Here is an 18,800-nt window from a genome sequence, read left to right on the forward strand (position 1 = left end):
TTCTTATTGAAAGTTTCCACAGCTGCCAGAAAGGGACAGATTTCTGGCTGGTCTTAATGAGTGTTCGTTGCTCTCTTGTTTTCTCTGGAATTGCTGCACGAAGGATGTAACACCCATGATAAGCGCTGAGGTGTGTGTCCTTGTCAGGAATCAGTAATGCTCAGCTTCCAGGTAAGGACAAGTGGAACCAGAAGATATTCAAATGCATCTCTCCACAGCTGCTGATGAATTCTACAAAAAACAAAGTTTGTTAAAAAACATTTGTAGGTGAATCACCACTGATTTATCAATGACATCCATTTACTCAAAAATTACTGACAAGTGGATAACTAGAATATATAGTTTATAATTTCAACAATGTACTGTAAAAAATGGAACTTTATATGACAAATGTGGTGTGGTGCTTGTGGAATTTTTAACAAGGACCCTACAAAAATTTACAGTACTCATGCTGCCACACCTCTGATGGCTAGGTGTGCAGTTCCTGCTTTAAATGCATTCACTTTTAAGATTAAGAAATCTAAGTGATAAGAGGCCAGAAATGTTTGAACTTGCTTATGAACCTAAATCACTGAGGCTGTCTCTCCTGCATGAAGTCCAGGTGCTGGTTTTCCAGTGTGTGCGTCTGATGGCCCAAAGCTGACTCAGAGCCGTAACACCATCAATGGCTGCAGTATGGAACAGGTGTGGGTGTGTCCTCATCTCCCAGAGGAGTCCAAATCGTCATCAAACAGCCCTACAGACACAAATGTGAAAATATAAACAACCAGACTATCAGCAGTGATTTAAGTACTTTAAGACCTCTGTGAAAATCATTTACAGTATATATCATAGAATTTAAGGCCTTTATAATCACAGAGCATACAGAGAAAAGTACTAAACTGAATCAATTTCAGCTTTCGTTTCTCATGATGTATATTGTATTAATAATTAAATTTCATTATCTGTAGCTTTACCACACATTTGCCACACAGGTGTAGATACTGTAGGTTCAGTGAATGCTTAGATTGCACTGATTAGAATATACTGGACAGTCAAAGCTAAGATTCAGCGCACTGTGTTAGAGGCTGGGATTTGATGACTTCATCATATATACAACCTTTGATCATCGTTTATCTCCAGTTGAGAATCTGTGCACTCACATATTAAATGAACTGAAATCAGTAGTGTGATCTCCAGTCTTGATATGCTGAATGAGAGAACTGACAGCTGTTATTTTAATCAGCCTGTCTCAGTTGTTTTAACTCACAAGTATTACAAAGTAATGTGGTAACATCTGGACTGACGAGTTTACTGTCAGCATTTTAATCGCTAGTTTAAAGGCTATAGGCTGCAGCTGTTGCTCTAACACTGTATAAATGTAACAGGCCTCAGTGCTGGTTCTAATAGTTTGAGCTGCTTCCAGCTTTATTTGTGAAGAGTACAGCAGCTTACAAAACACGTAGCTAGCTCGTACAGCTGCGACGTAAAACTTTCATAAGCTAAGATGACCTTAAAATAACGGGGCTACGTGCGGTGATGCTAGCGTTAGCCATGTTAGCACGTTACCTTCACAGGTGGTCAGACTTTGTAAACAGGCACTCAGACAGAGGTTGGGCTCTCCGTTTCGCTGCAGGGTCCCTTCATTCTTCACATATCCGTGTCGAGCCGAGTGTAAATCCCGAGGCCGAACGGCCTTTGTACCAGCACACACGCTTCTTAGCAGGGCGAAGCTATGAGCTAGAAAAATCCAGGCTGGCAGACAGCCTGTGTCTGACCAACCAATCAGAGAGCTCCTTACATCCCACGGTGTGGCTAATTTGAATAGCAGCAGGATTTTTAAAATGAAGTTGTTAATCCAACTGCTAATCCAACTGCTAATCCAAATGCTAATCCACATGTAAATCCCTGAGCGAACAGGAAAGGGAAATGGATTTTGAAATGCAGTTTATTAAAGTGCAATTCAAAAAAGGTTTTTGAAATGCAGTTTATTAAAGTGCAATTCGAAAAAGGTTTTTGAAATGCAGTTTATTAAAGTGCAATTCGAAAAAGGTTTTTGAAATGAAGTTTATTAAAGTGCAATTCAAAAAAGGTTTTTGAAATGAAGTTTATTAAAGTGCAATTCGAAAAAGGTTTTTGAAATGCAGTTTATTAAAGTGCAATTCGAAAAAGGTTTTTGAAATGAAGTTTATTAAAGTGCAATTCAAAAAAGGTTTTTGAAATGAAGTTTATTAAAGTGCAATTTGAAAAAGATTTTTGAAATGAAGTTTATTAAAGTGCAATTCAAAAATGTTTTTTGAAATGAATACTTAAAAAGCATTTTAAAAATCAGTTTATTAAATTGGAATTCAAAAATGAATTGACAAATGCAGATTTTATTCTACAATTCATTAATTAAGCACAGGATTTTTTATTTCGATGCGCGTGGCTCTTGTGGTCCTCCATAAAATAGGGCCTAACAGTTGTGTTTTTAAAAAAGAAACCAAAAACAATGACATAAAAAGGTCAATGTGCTTAAGTAACTCTGTGAGTTGAAGAGAAAAGGAGACAGACTGGTGGTTACTGCTGCTGCAACATGTTTTTGCATTGTAAAAGAATAGAAAAAGCAGCCTCCTGCCATTCTGTGTTCAGGTTTGAGAAAATCCAATAAAAGGAGGTTTTAGTAAAGAGAAAAATGCTTTGTTTTGCTTGTTGATATACTTAACTGTAGACCACCTTTGAATCATTCAAGCATACAGTTACGTCCATTAATATTTGGACAGAGAACTTTTTTCTAATTTTGTTTCTGTACATTATCACAATGAATTTTAAATTAAACAAGTCAGATGCAGTTAAAGTTAAAGTTCCAGCTTTAATTCAGTGGGTTGAACAAAATATCGCATAAAATGTGAGGAACTGAAGCATTTTAACACAATCCCTTTATTTCAGGGGTTCAAAAGTAATTGAACAAATACCTGAAAATAAAATGTCCACTTCGTTACTTGCTTCAGGCTGCCATGCCTTCACTGACAATGGCAGCCAGAAGTTTTCTTTCTTTCTTTTCTTTTGTTTGGTGCCAGTTTTATTGCAACACTTGAGAGCAGTTCTGTCTGGCTCAGCAGTCGTACATTTAAGTATGTATGTGACATCTACGAGGAGTTCAAATAACTTAATGTTATTTTCAATCAACCTAGCCTTTGTACTGAAAAATGGCAAGTTAGTTACAGTTGTCATAGTAGATCCGAGTCCTCTCTTGCACACAGGACGGGTTAATCCTGTCGCTCTTGTTCGAAAACCTGCACTTCCTAATTCCACAGTCCTCTGGGAGCCCCTGTGTTGACATACGTAAATGGCAGCCTGAAGTGTTGAATTCATGGAAATCACCAGATGCTTGGTTTCCTCCTTTCTAATGCTCTGCCAGGCCTTTACTGCAGCAGCTGTCAGTTGCTGTTTGTTTGTAGGCCTTTTTGCCCAAAGTTTAGTCTTCAACAAGTGAAATGCTCAGTTGGGTTAAGACAAGGGTGTAGATTTGGCATGGACGGAAGGGACATGTCCCCACCAATATCCAGCGATTATTGAATTGTGCCCACCAATAATTTGATCTCTTCGAGTAAAGAAAAACAAACACGATAGAAAGAATAAAACGATCTGTCAACGTCTCATTCACCTAGTGGAGCAGAAAGAGTTAAATTACGTTCTCTACCGGAGTCCTACGTCATGTGACAAATATGGCCAATGTGATTGGCTGAGCCTTTCAGGGAGCTCTGTTTAGTTTTAGCAGCGGCAACCCTGCGCTGCGAGGGCCTGCAAGGAGGAGAGGAGGATGACAGCACAGAGGAAGAACCTGGATATAAGAAAGTATTTTTCAAAGAAACCTAGCGTGCAGACCCTGAATTGGGACACAGCCATAGTCTATTCGCACACGAAAACTTTAGACTAGTGATGCGCGAATCAAGAACGAATCGTTCAATATTCGAGAATCACTTTACTGACTCATGAATCATGATTCACAAGCCCAACTGACTCACTGACTCATCCATGTTGCTGTTAGAAGCAATGTATCTAGCTTATAATTAAAATTGTGGAGAAAAACACAACATCTGGTATTAACATTAACAAAAGAAATTCTGCTCTGAACTGGAAGAAAAAACCCTAAGTAGAAGCTCACATCGAGAAAATAAAGATTGAAAATGTGACATCATTCAGGGGCAAAACCGCAAAGGATTCTGGGAACTCGTGGCAAGAGGTACTAGCACACACAGGCTTTCAACTGAAATCAGTACCAATTCAATTGAAATGGTCCTGTACCCATCCGTAGGTAAACTGTACCTGGGCTTGTTGAAGTGACCTGAAGTTACTAAACTTCATGAGTATATGCACTCACTGCAAGAACCGTATAATTATAAATATAAGCGTGGTGAAAGTTGGGCAGCACGCTAACGTATTTTGTCCACTCTGTGTGCTCGTAAGGGTCTAACCCAGTGGTTCTTAACCTGGGTTCGATCGAACCCTAGGGGTTCGGTGAGTCGGTCTCAGGGGTTCGGCAGAGCCTCCGCCGTGACATGCACGGCTCATTTTGTGCACCAGTAAAAAACATATATATGTCTTGAATTTGAAAAAAATCTTATTTTATTTTTCACTAAAGAGGGGTTCAGTGAATGCGCATATGAAAATGGTGGGGTTCGGTACCTCCAAAAAGGTTAAGAACCACTGGTCTAACCCTTTCACTCCTTTGATTTTTTCCACATGTCTTTTCTTTGCCTTTTCGTCGAGTCTGTCTTTGTATGGACCGGCATTGTTCTCCTTCGTTTTGTACATAACTTTTTGGGGGGCAAAGAAAAAGCAAGAAGGTTTTGGAACCGGAGAATGAACATTTTGCAGTGCTGCAAATGCTTACATTTGATGCCGTACTTGGATTGTTTTGCCACGAGTTCCCGGCATGCAATGCGCGAAAGTCACGTGGTCTGTCAATCTCTATACTGTACCTTCTTGCACGTCTCTGTTTCCTGTGTGTGTTGTTAGAAATCAAACCGTAACTTTAGGAAAAAATATGCCAAAAGCACATTTACAATTACTAATGACCGTTTTTAACTTCTTTTCTTCAGACCAAATCCCCTGTACACATATACTGACTCAGAGGATGAGCAGTCTACAAAAACCGGTTTCCCCAGGCGCCTCCAGTGAAAATACTAGGTAAAGTACTGTCTAGTGTCTGTGTACATATCTGTGTCTGACACAAGGATACTTTTTTGACAAGTTGTCTGTATTCTTAAATAAATTTCTAAACAGCCCTCCCCACTCCGCAGTCTGCCCCCCAGCCCACTGATAGCAACCATCATAATGCCCCGCCCAGCTTGCGGCACCTTTGCCAACACAGCTTTGCGATCTCCCCAGCCTGCAGAGTCTGATGTCGATGTCTTCCCTATAAATGGTATGCTTTTAAAATAGTTTTAAAGCTGCATCACAATGTCATTGTACTCTTATCTTCAGAACACCAGTTTATACTCCTGAATGTCATCTTTTTGTGGTTTATTTACAAGATTGCTTTGCTTCATTATAAGAACTTATATAAGAACTTATAAGAATTTCTCAGTTGCTTTGATTAAATCAGACCGAGTTTAGAAAGAGGCGAAAACTTCACTGATAATGGAACCCTGTGTTTTTTTACACTGACTATCTAAATCTAAAATATAGATAATATATAATCTAAATATATAGTCCAGAAACTGAAAGTGTCACGGTGAATGTAATTTGACACCAGTATGAGCAATGAATGAGGAAGATGCATACTTAAAAGGGTGTGTCATTCATTTCTATATGGGGTGGAGAGAGGTGTTGTAGAAATGTCAAATAAATGGTGGTGCATGAAACCAGGTTGTCTTTATTACTTTTATTTAATTTTGTAAGAGGTTCAAAGAACAGTACAGATTATGGCAACACTTTGCATGTTTTTGGTAAAGTTATCTACCAAAGTCACAGGATGCCATTAGAACACTGAGTAATAAAAGGTAACTGATATGTCAACATCTGAAGGATTACGTGAACACAGAATATGTTAACATGACGCATTTCATTCAGCAATGTAGCCTGACAGACAGAAGAAGTCTCCTGTTACAAAGAGTGCTGTTGGATTATAATATTATTTTATGCCATGTTAGACCCCTAATTAAAGATTGTGAATTATTATGTAGTTTTAGTTTGCATTATTCTCCTGAATTAGAAGAAGGTGATAACTATTACATTTGTTAAACTGATTTGCATTACATTAGACTGCTGATTTGTTGTGAATGATTGATATTGTTTTATGATGCATTATACTGCTGAGTTAGAAGAAATACTGTTTGCAGAAAGTCATCGCCTTATTTGTCTGATTAAAAGAGAAGAGAACATACTGGAGAGGTTTTCTGCCCCATCTCAGCAGGAGCAGATAAACAGGGAGCCAAGGTCGTAGCTTAGGTGGTGTGTGAGAGAAAAAATGTGAATGTTTAGGCTTTTATGATTAGGTGGGGGCCACTAGAGGCTATAAGAGTTTGATCAATGCTCCACCATTTTGAGATCTGATGCTGTCTGCTGTATGGTGTCCATCTCCCACGCGTGTCTTCATTAAATCATCGTTTGACTCAACCCAGCCGGACCAGTGTTGTTATTTTGGTTTTCCTCTTGTATCCATCCCCAATATTTGAATCCGTGACAGTTTTGGGGGCTCGTCCTGTGGTATTGGGGTGGAAGTTGGAGGTTTGGACGGTCCGAGGTTGTCGAACGGACAGGCACGAGCCAGTGGTCTGACGTGAGTGGGCATAAGCCGGCTTATACAAAGGTAACGCATTACCTGTTGAATTATTTCCAAAGTGTGCCAAATTGGACATGAAAAAATTAAAGTCTACTCACTGAAATTACTGGTAGATGGCCTGTTTTGATTTTGAGGAAAAATCTCATGAGATTTGAAGTTGAAGTTTATAAGTTACAGTACTGGGTTAGAGGCCCAAGATAAAGGAAAACAATACTGGGTTAAAGGCCCAAGGTAAAGGAAAACAGTGAAATTGGGTTAGAGGCCCAGGTAGTTTGATAGGTAATTGGTCATTTTGTGAGTTAGAGGCTCCATTGGTCTAAAGATTGCACCTGTGTTGGTCATTTTGTGAGTTAGAGGCTCCATTGTCCATAACGTTGCATCTGCTTCAGTCATACTCTTGTTTTGGAGTGTTGACTGCTGTTTCAAAGTGTTATAAATTATTATAGAACGGCGGTTGATATCGCTAGGAAGCGCAGTGCTCAGAGGTAACGCTTGCCAAGGCCGGGGACGCCTAGGCCTTGTCCTCTTTGAGGGATAGTCAGTTGGTCACTGTGGAGCTTGGGGCACTCCAGAATAACTAGTGGTTGCACCACTTTACCGTTTCGAACGGTATCTGCGCTTTTTTGGACACTTTTAAATTGAGTTAGGGACTTTAGAGATGAGGCCAGAAACTGTTAGACAGATACTGGTTAATTGATTACAAAAAAGTTGAACTTTCTTTGGTTGGACCCGTTAACTTAAATTTGTCAAAATTGTGTAGGTGCTAAACCTTTCAGGCCTGAGAGTGATTGTAAATATAAGACGTCTTTGTAATATAAAATAGAGAGTTGAGTGTGAAACAAGGCTGTGTGTGATGACAGTGCGCTGCAGCGCTGCGAGCTATTTTTAGACGTTGTGTGAACATGCAAATGACGTGGCTGCTGTGAAGCCCACAGAGGACTTTCGCTTCCTGTTTAGCGTGTTATTGAGTTTTATAAGTATGATTTGCAAACAATGATACATGCCTGTATTTAAGATGCTGATTTTGCTGATTATAATATTACAAATAAAGCTTTGAATGACTATGGTTAATGTTTGATGTTTGGCTGGGTTTTGATATAGGAGAGCTGCTGCTGGGGGTGAGTAGCTGTGTGTGTGTGTGTGACCGGAAATCTGCATGCCCATAAAAGGCAGCTGCCTGACTGTGTGAACTATGCACCAAGAGAGAGAGAGAGTAAAATCTAGGCAGATGAAGCGAATGGATGTTTTCAGAAAAGAAAAAAAATAGTAAATGAATGTTTTAGTGTGTTAATACAGATTTCTCTCAACCTGGAGACCTGAGTACAGTGGCAAAAGGATAGATTAACAGAATTGGGACGACAGACAGGCCAAGCTCTGGCTTAAAATTTTACAGCTTGACCTCTCACTTTGTCCCCACCCTAAAAAGAAGCCTAAAGGACATCTTCTCCTCCAGGTATCGGTTACCATCACTGGAAATTTTCAGGCAAGTTTTTCGCGGAATTGTTTTTGGCACCATGTGTCCCTGAATCTCACAAGCAAGCTCTAATTCCTGGCTGAAGACATGGAATGCTGTTATTTAAGGTGGGAAATCAAAATTTGGGAAACAAATTAAAAACACACACACAACTAGAGAAATGTATGAAAAAGGCACGTGTTAGAGAAATGCCTTGTTTGAGAAAAAAGTTAAAATAACCCACCCACAAACGCACATACACGCAATGAAGAAACAGCTTACATTCATGAACACATGAAGATTTTCCAGCAAGGTTAAAGCAGCGAAACTTAACATACACCTGTTGTTAAATGGTAAAGTTTATCCACTACTAACAAATAAACTTTCTGGGTTGCAGGACAACAACTTAACTTCAAAAAGAAAGACACTGGTATGACCAACCAGTGATAAAACAACAAATTTAGTGGTTAAAAGAGTCAAATTGTGACATGTTTTCTGCTGATTGATTAATACAAGTGATTACTGAATGAAGGAAAATTCCTTTTTTGGGCTTTTAAACATGATTTTAAGTATTTTAACGTGTACCTGTGTTGTCCTGTCAACTTGGTGGGTTATGACTTGATTATATAGTGAGAAAAACAAAAAAAGGGGAGGAGAAGGCTGACACAGGGCCTGGCCCGGTGTTTCTCCCCTCTCTAAATAACACAGCCAAAACAACATCATTTTCCTGTTCGTCTGTTTTTGTTTTGTTTTTGTTTTTTCTCTTTATGCTTGATTACAGGCTGCTTTGTCGGCCCGGAAAGCCGAGGCTGACCTGGACTCCTGTTCTCCCCTCTACCATCTTTGCTCTCCCCTCTACTATCTTTGATGTGACCCTGACCAAATGCTACAGCAGCTGGACCCACAACAACAACCTGAAAATGTCAACAGTGCTGCAGGAAAATGATCTCATGCAGCGGAGACGGAGAGCGTTAAATCCAAAGCCCGTTTCACAACACGGGGGAGATTTCCAGACAGCTTCAGCTAACAGAGCTGTGACGAGACACCCATTAAGCCCGGATGAAAAGTGGGGGCGAGCAAAAGAATGCTGACCTTAACAACTCTGCATTAAAACTGTGCAGGACAGTGACGGACCAACACGGATGATCGGGCAGCAAAAAGGGCGTGCCAGAGACAGGAGGAGTAACTGAGGTCAGGAGGCACCTCAGAATGGACAAAAACACCAGAAGAAAATAAGCTGAAGGCACATGTGTCGGGGCTCGGCCAGGAGCTGACATCTGAGAAGAGCCGAACAGCAGAGCTGCAGAAGGCCGTGGAGCAAAGCAAGGAAAACATCAATAAACTTCAATCTGACGTGTACGGAAAAGACTCTGAGGTTTCTGCCATCAGTAAGAGCTCAAGGCATCAGAGCAGAAACTGAGCATGGCTCAGGAAGAGCTGGCTGCTAATCGAACCCATCAGTCAGGCTTGGAGTCCCAGATACAGGACTTGAAATCAGGTCGGAGCCTGCTGGAGCAGGAGGTCGCCAAACCTGACGAGAAGCTCCAACAGCAGGAGCAAACCCTGAAGGAGCTACAGAAGCAAAAGGGTCAAGTTAAGGAGGAGCTGGACAAGGAGAAGATGCAGGACACTGGAGAAAAGGACTGCCTCAATTGGGGCCAGAACCAGTATGGACAGAACTTTGAGCAGCAGCACCAATGGACCCAAACGGACTGAAAAGGAGGAGGGCAGGACCCCAGGGCACGCTTCAGGCCGTGATTTACCCAGAACACCAGAACAGGAAAGTGATGAACACAAACACACACATCTACATACCCTGACTCAGAATCAAGAGAAACACACATATGAACACATATGCACTCGTTGATTGACTGAGAAATGACACACACACGCACACAAATCGAAATGCTGACTCAATTCACTAAGAAGTGATCCACACACACACACACATACACACGCTTGTGCAATGAAGAGTGATACACACACACGCTGATGCAATGAAGAATGCTTTACTAACAAATGCTATGCTGATACGCAAAATGCTGCACACAAACGTCCAAATACAGAATCTGTTACAACAACAAGAAGCCATTGATCGTTTATTGGTTAAATGCATTTCATGTCACCCAGAGGGCATTTGTATGGATTTAGGGGAGAGGGTCTAGAGCAGTTTGGTTATGAAAACAATGTCTGTGAGTGATGTCTGTTTATGGCTCAAGGCCTCGACTGAATTGTTTACTGTGCTTCACACAGCCTGATAAGGAGCAGTGGTACAGAGTGAAAATGATGAATTAACGGTGTGAGCCTTATTTCGGAGTGCCACATTTTTGTGATTGAGATTTAATTGAAGGAGGAACACAATGAAAAAAAAAAAAGGGGGGGGGGCCAGCCCTTGGATTTACGTAAGCATCTCGCATGTATTTAACACAATTGCCTCAGGCTTTAAAGATCTGTACGAAATTCAACAACTCAATTTGTTCTTATTGAGATGACACAATACAATATAGTAAGAGTGGTTAGTTGCTGAACTCACGGAATTCATAAGACCGCATAAGGTTTCAAATTGCAGGAAAATCACTGGAGTTATAATAGGCAGACAGCGACACACACACCACATGCATGCTATTGCTATTTATTGTGGATTAATATGTCAAGGGCAAGAACAAAATAATTCTGCATCAAATACAGGAAATCATAGCTTTCCTGTATTTCCTACATTGTTGGCATGCTGGTGAGTGCTGTTGCTCCACAGTAAGAAGGTCCTGGGTGCAAGTCCACAGTCTGGCTAGTTTGCAGTGGTTTCTCTCTGGGTATTCTGGTTTCCTGCCACAGTGAAAAGTCATGCAGCTATTAGAGCTAGGTTAATTGATGATTCTAAATTATCCGTGGATGTAAGTGTAAATGGTTGTTTGTTTCTATGTGATAGACTGGTGAGCTGTCCAGGGTGTACCCTGCCTGGTAACCTACCACTTCAGGGTTATTTCCCAGCCCTCCTGCAACCAGGATAAAGATAGGAGGATGGTAGTTGGTGTAGACCCATCCAATTTTTATGGTAACCAGAATCTAGACTTTGCTGAACCGTATGCAATATGAAGACAACATGTAGTATTTAAGGGACCAAGTAGTATTTGGATAAAAGTTATTGAATAGTGTTGAAATAAAATGACAGAATTGTGAAGGATTAAAATATTCCAGGAGCTCAACTTACTCCATCTGAACATGTTTCAATCGTGTTTTATAAACACAAAATGCACAGGTTTACTGAATATGAAAAGGTTGTGTTGATTTAACTCAGTTGTTTAAGTTTCTACCAAAGCAAAACATTTGTGTGCAACTAGTGTCCACTATTGAATCAAATAAGTCCAACATGTTTTTTTGTCAGTGCAAAAAGGAGTTACGGTACCTGTATTCCTACACAATATTGTCCCGGGAGGGAGAGAAACTCTGGTGAAGCTTTGGTTGATTTTTGGGTTTTGCTTAACACTAGGTTGATTTTATCAGTGAGGTTTGGATTGTTTTCTTTCTCTAAGAGAGAGAAAGATGGTTTTATGCTTGGACATGTTTGCAATGGGGCCCAGTATTTGTTATTATATGAGTATTTTATTGGTTACGTTGGTTCCATTCATTCATTTAATTCAGGAGGAAGAAATGCCAGGTTGGTGCAGGCTGGTTACATGCATTTGGTCCCATGCTGTCTTTAACTAAATGACTTGGTTCACTTTATGGCTGGGCTGTATGTGGGGTTATATCATGTTATTTGGGCAGGAGTACCTGTCCCCTGTTAGACTTAGAAAGTTTCTCCATAAGTAGAGTTTCTAACTCTTCTAGCACATCTGTGGCTGACAGCTTTTTGGTGGCTCTTTTTACCCCACACTGGTTGTGAGTGTGTAAATAGCCCCACTAGTTCTTTTGGGTTGCAGTTAACTTGGGAGGAAGGGGTGGGTCTGCCATGACTAGATGAATAACAATTATCTGGGATACATAAATTTCATAATGCATGCATATATCTCTATCAATTAAACCTGGCCTGAGGGCTGCCATTTTTTACATTCATTAAATTCATTATTTCTCTTAGAAATGTTGGAACTAAATAATGAATGTGTTACAGTTAAAGTGAAACACTGGTCACTGTAAATGGCTCACAGGGACATAGAAACCTTTAAATTAAACCCTATCACCTGATATTGAGTGTCAAACAATATCAAAGCTGTTTACAGTCAGAATTTTTAAAAACTATGATTGTAAATAAATTCAAACAAGTGAGCTTTTCTCTTTGTGCTGAATATCAACTCTGTAATTTCTTAGACTGTAAGCTTTACTTCAGCACAACCAGTTGTAGAAGCCATCACTCCAAATGTCTTTTGATAACAAGAAAAAAATACCTTTTCAGTACATGGCCTGAAGTTCTTCTCCGACATCTTCTGCCATCAGCTTTGTCTGCTGGTTTGAAGACAATAAACCACAAAAAAGATGATTTAGTCACTTTGTCTGCGTCATGCAGCTCGAATGTGTCGTGTAACAATGTTGAATAGCCGTCGTTATCCCTCTGCTGTGTCAGTAGGATTGTACTGTACAGCATCTCATTGATATGTGAGGAATGCTAATGTAACATGATAACAGACTTACATCATTAAAACATAAAGGGCAGGAGATATTTAGATATTTTTATACTTATATTACATTTTATAGCTGACAGATATTACTAAATAGATAGAATTTACTAAATAGCTGGATGAACATGAAAAATATGTCCATAATCACAAATGACCATGAGAGCTAGTAGAATTAATTAAAATGGAAACTCAAAAGACGTCCTTAAATGCTCTTTAAGTGGCAGAACAGATGAACAAACAGTTAATCGCTTACTTGAGATGAAATCTGCTCAGCTACTTTGAAAACAGCTTCTAACTGGTTCCTCCTTTAACAGGATGACTGCTCAGGGGTAAGGCCATCATGCAATCCAGCAACCTTTATGGTTCTGCTTTGATTCACCAGGAACTATTAGGGAAACCTTCCAGCGCCTCCTGTGAAAGACACAGGGATAAACACAAACATTTATTAACATGTTCCACAGTCTTCCAGTTTGATTTTCTCATCCTGTGGACAACAACGTACATGGATGCAGGTTTATTGTTAACTTTTGTAAGGTTTCTTTACTGAACATATCAAGCTGCAGCTCCACTGTGATCCTGAACTGGATAAGCACTTAAGAAAATGTGTCAATAAATGGACATACATCAACTTACTATATTTATCCAAACAGACTGGACCAATAATGCTTCACTGAGTTAGAGACTTTAACAGTCTCTTCTATGTAAGAATGTCTTGTGCAAACTTGACAACAAAGGTTTTTCAGACTGCAGGTAGCTATCCTCTATGTCAGCTCACACATTTACATTCATGTCACACTTACTTCTGCTTTCCCATTATATAATTATTACTTACATTTTGATTAGATACCTTGAGTTTGTAAATGATCAGATTACATAATTGGAATACAATGTATCCAATTCAGGGTTGCGGGAGGATGAAGCCTATCCCAGCTGAGACAGGACAAAGACAGGACAGGCTGCCAGTTTATTGCAGGGCTAACACAATATGTGTAACAGAAAATCCACTTAAATGTTTGATATTTCTTATAATAATCATAATTATGACTATTATTTAAAGGTTTCTTTATAAATACATTTTGATTTTTTATAATCCCTAAAATATAAACCTGAGCTGTTTCAGATTTTGGCCTCTGACCTCAGTGACCTGGCTGTGTCCTCACTGCAGCTCCCTCTTGGAAGTACGTCTGCTTCTTGTCTTCCCCCAGTGTTGACCGCCTGCCCTTGATATCACGTACTGTAACTGAGGAACAAAAAAGGACAAACACTTGCCTTCATTTAAGAAGTACATTCATACAGAGGTAATCTATGGAAACACACTAGTTCACCCTTTTGGGAGGAATCAGTTCCTGTGAAACATTTCTGTAAATGAACATCATGTGGAGAGTGAATGAAATGAGTTCTTCAGGTGACTCAGCAGTCCCACACTGACAAATGAAATCTAGTTAAACTATTAAGCATATTTGCTCTTCTGAAATCTGTGTTAAACAACAACAAACATAAATTAGTAACAAAAATACAGCTGAGTAGAGGCTTTACAAACCACCAGCAGCCATAATGCTAAATTTTAATCTTCAAATGTTTCTGAGCCGTCTTCAACCTGCTTTTAACACATTAAAGTCCCAATAAATAAAGTCAATGCAGCCTGACTCAATCTGATTCTAGATGTTCAGCACACACACAGAGACACAGAGGAACTGTTTAAAGTTTAGTGTTAACCTGAGTCACTGATCATTTACAGTATTACAGAGTCTGGCAGTCTTTGCATGATGCCCACGTCACTGTAAGTTTCTAGCTGACTCTCAGGTGTGACAGGTGTGCCAGCAGGAAAGAGTAATAATAACCTGCATCCTGAGGTTTGTCATGCAGGATTAAAGGAGCCAGGCTTTGTTCACCCAGCTAGGATTGTATTTTACACTGACCCTGGGTCAGTATAAGTATCATACAGTTTAAACGAAGCACTGAAACTTGCACATATTTATTACAGATGCACTGAAGCTAATCGAGATATTTGCTGTCAGTCTGTGGCTGCGATTAAACACTTTACTGGAAACTTTATTAACTAGTAACTTCATCAGTCATGACAGAAGCTAATATTTCTGTGCTAACATCATTTAAACAGTAACAGCTTTACTCCAATATAAGCTAACGTTTACACCGTAACTTTAAGCTAGCACCATAAAGACGGTAAAACACGTAATAATATCTACAAATGCATCTTAAAGCTGTTATATTAGCACTCGGTGTATTACTAACATAACCACATTAACATTATTGACACTCCCTGACTTTTAATAGTCATTCTATAAATGCTGTCCGTTTAAATGGTCTTACCTGTAAACACTGCTGTATCCACCGGATTCCAGCCAGAGTGGATTCGGGAGTCTTCCCACGCTCCTGTTAGTGATCCTCCATCTGGATGGATGAGAACAACCTTCTGAACAATCTAGCAGGAGATGGCCCATATCTATGGGACTGATTTGTGCTAATAACGCCCATTGTATGGACTGATAACAGCCGAAGCGGGTGAATAAAATCACCCAGTCTCTAGCTGTGCCATTACCCAGCATACACCACTCCCTCCATAAATGCAATAAACGATACAAAAGTAATAACTATAATTAATTTATCTGCTGTATCTGCTGTTTCTCAGGTAGTTGTTTAATTATATAATATATTGTGTTCAGTATACGTCACTACATATGTGATTTCGGAAATGTATAAATATACGGACAACAGGCTCTTCCGCTGCAATCTCTTGTCGTCAATAAGCAACGTTTAGGGAGCTCTATAGTATTCAATGAGAGGACCCTGCAAGTCAATTCTCGATGCGAGGAGGGTACCCTGCGTGTCGATAAGTGAAGCAGAGGGAGCCTGACCATGCGTCACACATTTGACGAGTCGGGAGTGAGAACGTGTGGGTTCATATCTCCACCACCCGGTGTGCTTCTTGTATGCCTGACACAGTGATGTATTTCAGTGTGAAGGAACATGTTATATTTCTGTTTTCTCCTGAGAAGAATGAAGCAACGTTTTGCTGGTTTTGAAACCAAACCCAAAACCAGATGACAAAGGGGTCATGAGACTCTTTGAGTGAGGGGTGATTTCTTCTGTGGTTCATGCTTTGGTTTCAGTGTATTGTTGTGTTCATACTTTTTGGAAGGAATCTCAGAAAAAAGGTATGTCTCTTTAAAAAGGATTTATTTTGCTTTTTGCAGTTGAAAGTTTACACAGCGCTGAGGACTTCTATGTGAACCAACAGCATGTTTGACAAAAAGGATGACCCTCAAACGGGCTGTACAACATTATATAGTGAGACAAAAACATCGATTATAACAGCTAACTTCCTCCCGCATGGACGCAGTCTTGGTGTCTGCTCCGAAGCATCCTCACATCTCCATGACCTCGTCTGGTATCTGCTCCCTCCTCTGTAAGAGACAGAAAAGCGAAACACCTCTCTGCCTATAGCCTTGATAATCTAATGCTATTATCCATTGTTCTTCTAGTGATTCAAAGTTGGTTTAGAATATCATATTCAGAACTCTCTGACCCTACAATATATCAGTCCGGACAGTAAAGCCGAACAAAGCTTATGACCTTCAGAAGACTGAGTGCCAACTCATTATGAGCACATTTGCAGTAAATGTATGAAAATGATTATAACCACCTAATTTAGTAAAATAAATCAAACATTTTCAATCACAACAGTGTGGAAACAACTTCTCTGTGAAACTGAGCTTGAAGGCATGTAGGTGTGTGTTAATGTTCACGTCAAAGAATGAGAGCATCTCTCTGTTACAGTCCAGCTAACCTCCCACCCTCTGGACCTTCTTCACTGAAACAACTTTACATGGAAGTGATGAAGAGGCTGCTGCGTTAGTTCCTTCAAACAAATATATTTCCCAGGATCCAGTCTGTGTTTGTCCCTTTCTTAGACAAGACCCCGTCACCAGGCCAAGGGTCCAGTCCTCATCATTTCTGACTTCAAGATCACAATCTCTGAGTCAAAGCCCTCAGAGCCCAGCACAAGTGAACAGCTGACAGTCTTCTTAGAAAGGAAAACAAAAAGTTGAAGTTGAGCTGAAGAGGCCAAAAATAAAAGTCTTTACACACAACAGATTATTGAAGACAGTTTAGCAGTTTAATAAAAATGACATTTTTTTTCCAATTTCCCAGTTTGGCAAAATCACTTTAAAATAGTTGTGGAGGCTTTAAACTCAGTGCTTGTTCGGCATAAACATGTAGGTGGTAGGTGGAACCACCTACATTATTATATTCAGCTGCATCTAATGATTGAAGAGCGCCCCCTGCTGTTCTGTAGACGCTCCTCACGCTTGTATTCATGTCTGTTTTTTTCTTATTCCCAGATAAAGTTGTGTATGTGAGTTTGTTGGTTGTCTTTTATATTATATTGTTAAAATCTCAGCAGCAAATACCGTAGCTGAATATTTCTGTAACTGTATCTTCATGTTGTTAAAGAAACAAGAACTGCCTGGAAACAAATATGTACAGGATGAGGAGGATGTGTATCTTGCAACTATTTATGCTAGGACTTATTACTGGTTTCAAAATCAGGCCAAAAATCTGTTGATAGAGGAGTTATATGCTCGTCCACTTTCAAGATCACTGGTAATATCTTCAGTGGGTCTTTGTCAGTAACAAGATAAGGAAACAGCTTCTCAGTGAAATTGTGTTCGAAGGTGTGTATGAGTGTGTTGGCATCCAGATCAAAGAATGAGAGCGTCCCACTGTCATACTCCAGCTGAACTCTGACCCTCTGCAGCTTCTTTACTGACAAATATTTATATGTACCTGGTGTTGTTGTTACTATGTACTTTTCATCATGGAAACATAATTGCCAGAAACCTGACAGTGCTTGTACCTTTCTCTCATAAGACTCATTTACAACACCAAAGCCCCAAAATCCCTCTTCTCCAACCTCAACATCCCAAATGTGAGTCCCTGAGTCGAAGCCCTCAGAGCCCAGGACAATTTCACAATAGTGACACCTCTCTGGATTATCAGGAACCTTCTGTCTCTCTCCAAATGTCGCACTGGTCAGATCATCAGACAGGATGAGTTGTGGATGAGCTGTGTTTGGATCCAGAATCACAGGAGTGTAGGAGACCATCTCCTTCATCTTATTCCAGATGTTGTAGGTCAGGTTGCCCAGGTGTTTGGTCACATCTATCAGAGATCCTGAGTCCAACTGTGGAACATCCAGCAGGGGGCGCTGCTTGACTCTGTTTACTGCAGCCTTGTAGCTCTGGAGAAACACGACGTCTTCAGCTCTCAGTTGCTCCTCTGTGGCTCTGATTGTTTCTGAAAGAGTTTTTATCCCTCTACTCAGAGACTTAATCTTCTCCTCCGTTTTTCTTAACTTCTGCTCTTCTTCCTGCCTCAGAGCAGCCAGCCTGGCCTCCTCTTCATTTTGGAGAAACTGCTGAAGCTTTTTAAACTCCTCCTTTATCTGCTTCTCCGTCTGCTGTGCCTGGACCTTTATATGTTCTGCTGTTTGATCAAAGTTTCCTTTGACTTGTTCAAACACCTTCAGTTTATCTTGTAAGGGCTTCAGGTGTTTCTGAAGCTCCTCTCTGTGATCCTGGGCGGCTTCTTCAATTGGGTTGAATCTGTGGTCTTTGTGTGCTTTTGAATCTCGACAGACGACACACACCAGCTGCTGATGATCCAAACAGAAAAGTCTGAGTTTCTCATGGTGCAGACTGCAGAGAGGCTCAGACACTGCCGAAGGGTTTTTATCTCTCTGCAGTAAGAAAGCCTCACACAGGTTCTTTAACACCAAGTTACGGGGCGGATCATTTGACAGGTTTATCTTCTTACAAATTGGGCAGTTATGTTTTAGATTCTCGCTCCACCACGTCTGCAGACAGAATCGACAGACGTTGTGGCTGCATGACAGGATGACAGGATCTCTATAGATGTCATGGCAGACGGGACAGGAGAGATCATTTTCCGACTGAGAAGACAT

The 18,800-nt window shown here is 40.2% G+C and overlaps 1 protein-coding gene across 1 annotated transcript; it reads right to left on the reverse strand.

Annotated features, from left to right (window-relative positions):
• Nucleotides 1-17,283: 17,283 nt before the first annotated feature.
• Nucleotides 17,284-18,800, reverse strand: LOC148102835 (nuclear factor 7, ovary-like). The gene has a single exon (XM_087841385.1). It carries the CDS (start codon nt 18,798-18,800, stop codon nt 17,358-17,360), a length of 1,443 nt encoding a protein of 480 aa, XP_087697511.1. The 3' UTR covers nt 17,284-17,357.

The sequence above is a fragment of the Neolamprologus brichardi genome, chromosome 5 (genome assembly GCF_056152115.1).
Source record: "Neolamprologus brichardi isolate AB-2024 chromosome 5, ASM5615211v1, whole genome shotgun sequence".
NCBI lineage: Eukaryota > Metazoa > Chordata > Actinopteri > Cichliformes > Cichlidae > Neolamprologus > Neolamprologus brichardi.

Bases quoted from the DNA above. Each gene is read 5' to 3' on its own strand.
- LOC148102835 (XM_087841385.1), bottom strand. From the start codon at position 18,800: ATGTCTTCTCAGTCGGAAAATGATCTCTCCTGTCCCGTCTGCCATGAC.